General features: G+C 36.9%; 1 protein-coding gene across 1 annotated transcript in view; it reads left to right on the forward strand.

Moving 5' to 3' along the window:
* The first annotated feature begins 5700 nt into the window (after positions 1-5700).
* MSS51 (MSS51 mitochondrial translational activator) overlaps positions 5701-8673 on the forward strand; it is a 5389-nt gene continuing 2416 nt past the window's right edge. The window contains exons 1-3 of the mRNA XM_006915516.3: positions 5701-7412; positions 7707-7862; positions 8426-8550. Of these exons, the coding sequence (XP_006915578.1) occupies positions 7192-7412; positions 7707-7862; positions 8426-8550 (502 nt within the window). The 5' untranslated portion in view covers positions 5701-7191. The remainder of the gene's footprint in view (positions 7413-7706; positions 7863-8425; positions 8551-8673) is intronic.

The following is an 8673-nucleotide window of genomic DNA, read 5'->3' on the forward strand; positions in this document are numbered from 1 at the left end:
TCTCTGTGTTGGGTTTTATTTGGAAGATGTAGTCCGATTTGACCTTCTCATGCCAATCAGAAAATCCTGGTAATAGAATTGGGCTATATCCTTCAGAGATTATCTCATGGATAGTTCATGGTAATTTGATGAATTAAATTCTTCATAAATTTTGCTTTTTTTTTTTAAACTTTGGTTACTCTTTTACATGAACATTAGTAACTGAGCACTAGAGGACTGGATGCCTATTATAGGCCTAAATCTAATTAAAATCACTGTTTATTTAATTTTTAATTGAAGGAAAAATGTTATTGTCTAGAATTTTGTTACAGTAGTATTGGAAATTTAGTGGATGTTTTAACAATAAGAAAAAAGATATTAGTGATATTGCATTTTCCTGATACTCTTTCTTTGTCATGATCAAAATAAACACAGATTTTGACAATTGAGGGAAATTAGGATATTGCTCAACATTTTATAATAATATCATATAGCAATTTTAATTACAGCTTTCAATAATAAGTGTAATGATACACATTATAAAGCATTAATTTAGCTCAAGATACATATACTTGCCTAATTCCAAGATACATATACTTGCCTAATTCCAAACAGAACTAAAATTGATGATTACAGCTTCTACTTACTATAATATTAAAAGTCCATGAACTGACTTTAAAGTTACTATGCACTGCATATCTTAAAGATTCTTCTTGATGTTATTGTTTTCTGAAAACTGCACCTCTGACTTAGCAGCTTAACTAGTATATCAGTACCAGTAACTTCCTTAGCACATAGGTCCATCACTATAGTGTTTGTGGGAATCATGGGTAAATATAAAGCGTCATTAGCAAACTAGAAGAATTTTGTGTTAATGGTAACAAAAAGGAGAAAGTAAGAGAAAGGAACGGAACTGAGAAAAAGTGGTATACATGAAGAGTGGTAGACTGTCACCCAGTGCTTCACAGATCACACTTCCTACCTGTTGAATAGGAACCTCTTTCTAGTCTTCTTAACAAGTTTCACAGTGAACCATAGAAGTATTTTTAAGTTTTTTTTTTTTAATATAACCCGTGATGAATACAAATTGTATCTACCAGAGCAAGTAGTAGTGAAGGTAAAAGTAAATATTCGATATCAATTTTTTTCTGTATAGTATCTCCTTTTATATCCAAAGATGACACTTCTGAGTTAGAAAAGACAATCTGACTTCTTATACCTTCTGCAGTTGAGCCATTATTAACAGAACTCAAAAATCTTTAGATGTTCTGCCAGTTACATTTGAAGTTGACCTTTGCTTAAAGTGGATCCACCCTATTTTGTTCAGGATTTTTGCCTATTGCAACTGATTTTCCTTTGTCCACAGCTGTTCTTTATAATGTTATGTAATGTTTTCCTTTCTCCTTTTTGCATCCTTAACACTTTTCTTCCACCTTTCCTGCTTGTAGTTTGTGCTTTCTACAGTTTGGGAATCTATTCTCTACATCTGTTCATATGTAAATTTTATGCCACATCCAGGACCTCATTGCAAGTGGTTCTGCTCCCCAGTTTGACAATGTTCACAGAGGCAGGTAAGTGATATATATAGTTGGGGCCAGATATAAACATAAAGTCAGAACTTGCAGTAATACAGGACCACTGTCCTGACAAAGTTCTGGAGCTCAATAACTCTAAGTGAAAATGAGCTAGGAAAGTGGAATTAAATTCCCTGGATCAGTATCCATTACAAGATGTTTACAGATGTTTAAGTTGTTTCTTATTTTCTGTTCCTAGAAATAGTTTATGTTTTTAGACGTCAATATTTTGGTCTTGCTTACTTTAATAATCCAGAAATATTTACAGTGGTCCCCCCTTGTCTATGGTTTTGCTTTCCATGGTTTCAGTCAACCGTGGTTTGAAAATATTAAAATGAAAAATTCCAGAAATAAACAACTCATAAGTTTTAAATTGCATATCATTCTGAGTAGGATGATGAAAATTCATGCTGTCCCATTCTATCCCTCCCAGGACATGAATCCCTTTGTCCAGCATATCCATGCATGCTATCTCCGCTCACATTAGTCACTTACTGGCCTTTTCATGTATAAGATAGGCTGTCAAGGTATATTGCAGTACTTGTTCAAGTAACCCTTATTTTACTTACTACCACATTCACCTAACTTTATTACAGGATGTTATAATTGTTCTATTTTATTATTATTGCTGTTAATCTCTTACTGTGCCTAATTTATAAATTAAACTATTGTAGGGATGTATGTATAAGGAAAAACATAGTTTATGTAGAGTTCAGTCCTATCCTCAGTTTCTTGGAACATACCCCCAGTGGATACGGTAGACTACTATAGTCCTCTTTTGAAATAAACAGGTGAAGTGCCTCTAATGACATTCATTCAGAAAGTGTCTTGCTGTCCTTTTAGGGAAAGTGAATTTTACAAATTAATTCTGGATGTTTTCCTTACAATTGATTTCCTTCTGTACCATTTCTATCCTTTTTTGGATATTTTGTTTGTACTTATGCCTAGATTGGTTATGGTTGGGTTGTGTTTGAGCAGTTTCTTACGCTAAAAAAGGCTTTGGACTTGGACTCACCCTGGGTCTACATTGACATCCAGAAACCCAGGGGTTCCGGGGCTAGTGCTTGCCTTTTCCAACCAAATATTGGCTTCTGAACTAATCCCAAGGGTTTTTCCTTGACGCCGTGGACTGAGAGCAGTAATAATGCTGCCTTAGACCCAGGAAGAAGTAATATTCATCTTTCCTTAACCTGCCTGGCCTTTGGTGAGTTTGGGAGTGTTGACAGAGTTCTGAGCCTTCTTGGCAGAGAAGGAAGGTCAGAAAGAGAGAAGTTCATGGGCAGGGGACCAGGTCCTTCCTTACCTTGTTGGCAGGGCACACCTAATCACAGATACCCAGCATTTCAACAGTTTGCAAAGGCAAGTGATAGGAAGGGACAGCTGCAAGTCAGCCACAACCTAGATCTAAGGAGATCAAGCATTCATTTCACTTGGAAGAAATAGAGAAGAAAGGAAGCCGAGGGCTTAGCAGGGTAAGTTACTTTTCCATCAACCACTTTGCTTGTTTAGTTTATTGAGTAAAGCATTTATCACCCCAGGGAGTGTTAATCACTGATTAAGCAGCTGAATGTGTGAGTAATAGCAATGTTCCTAATGTATTTCTCCTTTTTCTCTTTCTCTTTCTCAAACCCATTTGAGGATCTGCAATGGCTACTAGCTTTACTCCTCTTCCTTAGCTCTCCAAAGACATTTTGTATCTGCTGGTGAATTAGAGAAAATTAGATGGGCCTTCCTGGTCAGCAGATGGTGAGAAGATGAGTGTGGTTTAGGTGAAACTTAAGGCTTTTGGTGATAAGGAAGAGTAAAGATAAGAGATCTAGGCCTGGGAATAGGCTAATATTTTAGGGAATTTGGAGTTGAAGGATAGAAGGTTTTCTAGGCTCTCCAGTTCATGTCTCCTTTCCTCTACTTGGTTTTGGTATTTTCTCATATACTGGCAATAAATTAGAGTTCGAGTCACTGGGGATGGCTAGAAAAAAGTTAAAATGATTCCCTTTCAAGGTGGGGTGGACTCTGAACTCTGAAAAATTCTGAAAGCTTACTATATATAATTCTTTCCAATTTCTCCTTTGTCTTGTTTTTTGCCTTTATTTCCCTCAATCTTCCTCCCACCCCACCTTGAACTCGGAAGATTTGAGGGCTCATTGTAGGGGCTTAACAACTAGGGAAACTGACTCTGGGACTGATGTACGCAAACTCAAACATGAGCCTGACAATATATCTAGATGCAAGTGCAAAGACTTGGCTCCTTATTCCTACCTTCTTACCTTCTTGCCAGCAAACTAACTTATTTGTATCATGAACCCACTCTAGACACAGAGGAAAACTATGACATCAGAGATTTCACCCTACCACTCCTCTCCATGCTGTGTGATCCCTTGACTTTAAGCCAGTTTAACCAACCCCCGGAGAGCCAAGATTAAGCTTCCATTGGAAGAAGACCTCTCTTTGGAAAGGCAGATAAATAAGGCAGTATCTTTCTGGTCTTAATCAGCTCCCATTGATTGCAACATGAAGGCTTTTGGCTGAACATCAGGGATGTATTATTACTCCTGGGATTTAAGACTCTTGAGTTGTCTCAAATCAGATACTTTTTCTCCCTACCAGTAAACAGGAGTCCATTCTTTCAAGGTTTAAGGTATTATCTTGCATGAGGGGGCTGGGTAGATAGAGCAGATAAATGCTTCTAGAAATGCAGTGATTATGTGTGGTTGAAAACTACAGGGAAGAGTCAGGTCAGTGTTGGAAATGGGATCAGAGGGTGAGAAGACAATTCCATCCACCCTTTAGTAAAGGGACATGACCCTTAAATCCTAAAATAATCTGTCATTAGGTCTAATTTCTTCTTTATATCAATTTAGAAGATATGGTATGCAGATGAGCTTAGCTATCTCTGTTCTGTGAATTCTGAAACCACTGTAGGATGAGGGGAGAGATTAAAGAGGTGGAATGAAAGGATGAGGAGAAAGAAAATACAAAGGAAAATATAGATTCTTCATCAACCTGAGGACAGGTTTACAAGAGCCATATTGTAACATAATGGTTATTAGCTGGATGATTCTAGGAGGATTTTTTGTTTGTTTGTTTGTTTGTTTGTTCTGCCACCTACATCTCAGCTGAATGATGATTCTAGAGTTTTTTTCCTAATCTGATCTGGAAGGATTAAATGTCAGACCATCTTTGTCCTAAAACATGATCCCTGATTTGAACTTTAATAGTTACCTCATTCACAGTAAAGCCAACCACTGTTAGTATTTTTAGCCTTTCTTATTTACCTGTCCCCAGAGGCAGTTAAGGTTAATATTGTATTATTTTCCTAATCTCTATGGATACTTTTTTAACTGAGGTGAAATTCAAATAAAATTAATCTTTTTAAAGTGAGCAATTCAGTGGTATTTAGAACATTCACGTTGTATAAGCACCACCTCTATCTAGTTCCAAAACATTTTCATGATCCCAAAAGAAAACCCCATAACCATTAAGTAGTTACTCTCCATTCTCCCTTACACCCAGCCCCCGGCAGCCGCAAATCTGTTTTGTCTCAGGATTTACCTATTCTTGATATCTTATATAAATGGAATCATATAACTCGTGACCTTTATTTCTGGCTTTTTTCACCTAGCATATAATGTTGAGATTATATCAGTACTTCATTTCTTTTTATGGCTAATAATATTTTATTGTATACATATCCCAATTTGTTCATTCATCTGTTGGTGGACTTCTGCGTTGTTTCTACTTTTTGGCTATTGTGAATAGTGGCGCTGTGAATACCTGCGTATAAGCACTTTTTTGAATACCTGTTTCCAGTTATTTTGGGTATATACCTAGAGTGAAATTGCTGGGTCATATGGTAATTTTATGTTTTTTTGCAGAGTCACCATAATGTTTTCCATAGCAGCTGTACTATTTTACATTCCTACCATCATAACACAAAGGTTCCAATTTTTCCACATCTTCACCAACACGTTATTTTTTATTTTTATTTTTTTGATAATATCCATCCTAATGGGTGTGAGGTGGTTTCTCATGGTTTTAATTTGCATTTACTTAATGATTAGTGATGTTGAACATCTTTTCATATGCTTTTTTTTTTTTTTTTTTAGGCAATTTGTATATTTTCTTTGGAGAAATGTCTGTTCAGATCTTTTGCCCATTTTTTAATTGGGTTGTTTGGTGGTAGTGTTGAGTTTTAGGAGTTCTTCACATGTTCAGGATATTAATCTTTCATCAGATATATGATTTGCCAATATTTTCTCCCATTCTATGGGTTTCATTTCACTCTTTGATGCACAAAAGTTTTACATTTTGATGTAGTCCAATTTATTTTTCTTTTGTTGCTTTTATTTTTGGTGTCATATCCAAAGACTTGTCTAATCCAATATCATGAAGTTTTTCCCTTATGTATTCTAATAAGACTTTGTAGTTTTAGCTCCTATATTTAGGTCTTTAGACTCAATAATCAAGCTCAAATTATTCTATTTCATTAATTCCCAGAATGTTCCCATCTACATTTCTATGCTCAAACTCTTGTCTGTGTTTAGAATTTCGTTTTTCCTCTCTCTTTGTATTCAAATTAATACCTTCTTTCATGGTCTATTCTAGCTGTTCCCTGCGGCAAAAAGTCTTCCTATAGATCACCAACTGAAAAGACTTTCTTCTTCTGATCTCCCATTATGCTTTAGTTTCACTTATAAGATTTATATGCTATCCTAAACTATAGTTTACATTTATTCCCTCTATATTTAGATGTTAAGTATATTTTTCATAATTTTTCCATTATAGTGTTTTCCAAATGATTTTATTTGTTTATCAATAAATATTTATTGAATGAATGAATGTTTTTATTTTTCCCAGTGTAGTCTCTTTTGTTTACTCAGCCCTTGTGGAAGGAACGAGAGAGGCCAGAGAAAGAGTACATCACAGAGTTCCTGCTAGGTAGTGGGTGGGTGTAGACTTAGCTCTACTTCAAAACTCACTTCTTTAGGCAATTTTTCTCAAAATTTGCATTACTTGCTTTGAATATATAACTCTTAGCATTGTTAACATTTTGTACTGCATTTAATTTCTATTTCTTGGCTTATTGCTTATATATGTGTTAATAGGTCTTTTAAAGTGAATGTTTTACTTTGCCAACTAGATTAGATTGACTAATTCTCCAATTTGATGGAGTTTTGGGTGGCCAAAATTTCTGTTGCTTTTTCTTTTAAGTTGATTTTTAAAATACACTAATAATATGTGAATATATTCTTTTGTATAAAAAAGTCAAACATTACAGGTAAGTCAAAAATCCCCTTTGACTAACTCAGTTCCTATCCCAGTGCCTTTTCCCTTCAGAGTTAATCACTGTTATTGGTTTTATATGAGCCCTGCCAGACTTTTTTCTTTGCATTACTTACATATATATTTATATTATATATAGAACTTCATGTATAATTATTTTCCCCATTTTTCACAACTGCTTGTAATGATCAGTAATCAGTAGATATGAAATAAGTTTTACTGATACCTGGGTCTGGAGAGACTGGAATGAGAAGTAAAAGGTCAGACATGTGAAAACACACCATATGTGTCCAACTTGCAAAATTTCATTCCATATGTTGTCTACATATAGTACCTAGGTATCAGTGGACAGGCCATGGCTCCACGGCCCCGGCGACGAAGGCACAAGAAACCCACCTCATCAGTGGCTCCCATGGTTGTGACTCTGCCCACAGATGTGACCCCTGTGCCTTTGACCCTCTCAAAACCTGGCCCTAGCATTGATGCACTTGGCTTCTCCTCCTTGGAGAATAATGTTCCTGGCCTATCCCAGGTGATTCTTCAAAAGCTGAACATGAAAAGCTATGAAGAATACAAGTGAGTGACTCTGTGGAAGAGCAGTACATTGTCTCTGGTAGAAGTGATTTCAAAAGGTGGAGAGGGAGTATAACTTGGGGATTATGGGGTATTTGCAATGAGGGATTCTCTCATACTGACCTTTGCCAGTTTTATTTCTAGAAATTTAAGAACTATAATTTTTTTGTAAGTGATAAATCATGGGCGTAGGAGACATGGGAGTAGATGGAAATATATAGGAGGCAAGGTAGGGATCATGAGAAATTTGAGAGCTGTTTTTCTTATTACCACTCCTTCCTCATGCTGTCTCTGCAGGTTGGTGGTAGATGGGGGTACTCCTGCATCAGGCTTTGGATTTCGATGCCTTCAAGAAATGTTTCAGAAGATGGAGGACACATTCAAATTCTGTGCTCACTGTAGAGCACTCCCTAGTGGCCTTTCAGACTCCAAGGTCCTCCGGCACTGCAAGAGGTGACTAGACAGAGGCTAATAGGAGGGATACCCAGAAATGATCCTGTGGGAGAAAAAGGTCTGAGAATTTTCAGAATATCTTAATTCCCACTCCTCATTTTGTATTATCCAGACCAGAGAGAGATTATAAAAGGTTCGGGCTCTTGCTTATTTTTAGTGTTATATGGAGGTCAGACAGAGACCACAGTACAATTCTATCTTCTTCCTCTTGAGTCCTCAAGGGGTAAGACCATAATCTGTTCTGGGGAGGTTGGAGTTGAGCCATAACCATGATAAGAGGGCAGCCACAAACTGTTTTCTATAAGAGTTGTAAAAAGTGAGTCATTGCAATTAGAGACTGAGGTGTCACTCTGACCCAAGAGGAAAATTACATTTCCAGTCTCTCCTGCCTCCTCTGCAAAATGGAGTCCCCAAATTTGGTGCATCAGCTGTCATTCCTCTCTCTACCTTCTTTACCCAGTAATCTTTCTTCCTATGTGCAAGAATATCAGTTCCCTTCCCCAGATATCCCACAATCACCTTTGAGATTTAGGAACATCTATTTCTCGGACTCATTCTCTCAGGTGCAGAAATGTCTATTACTGTGGCCCCGAATGCCAAAGGTCAGACTGGCCAGCACACCGGAAGGTTTGTCAAGAGCTGTGTCTTATAGTGGTGGACCGACTCATGGAATGGCTTCTGGTCACAGGTGGAGTGGTTGGTATTGGGGAACTCAGCCATAATGGTCAAAGTTGGTCATACTTGAAGAAAGATGAAAATATGTTATTATTAGGAAAACATGAGCTGTGTGGGGAAGGAGAGTGGGGCATTC

The sequence above is a fragment of the Pteropus alecto genome, unplaced genomic scaffold, assembly GCF_000325575.1.
Source record: "Pteropus alecto unplaced genomic scaffold, ASM32557v1 scaffold155, whole genome shotgun sequence".
In the NCBI taxonomy this organism is placed as follows: domain Eukaryota; kingdom Metazoa; phylum Chordata; class Mammalia; order Chiroptera; family Pteropodidae; genus Pteropus; species Pteropus alecto.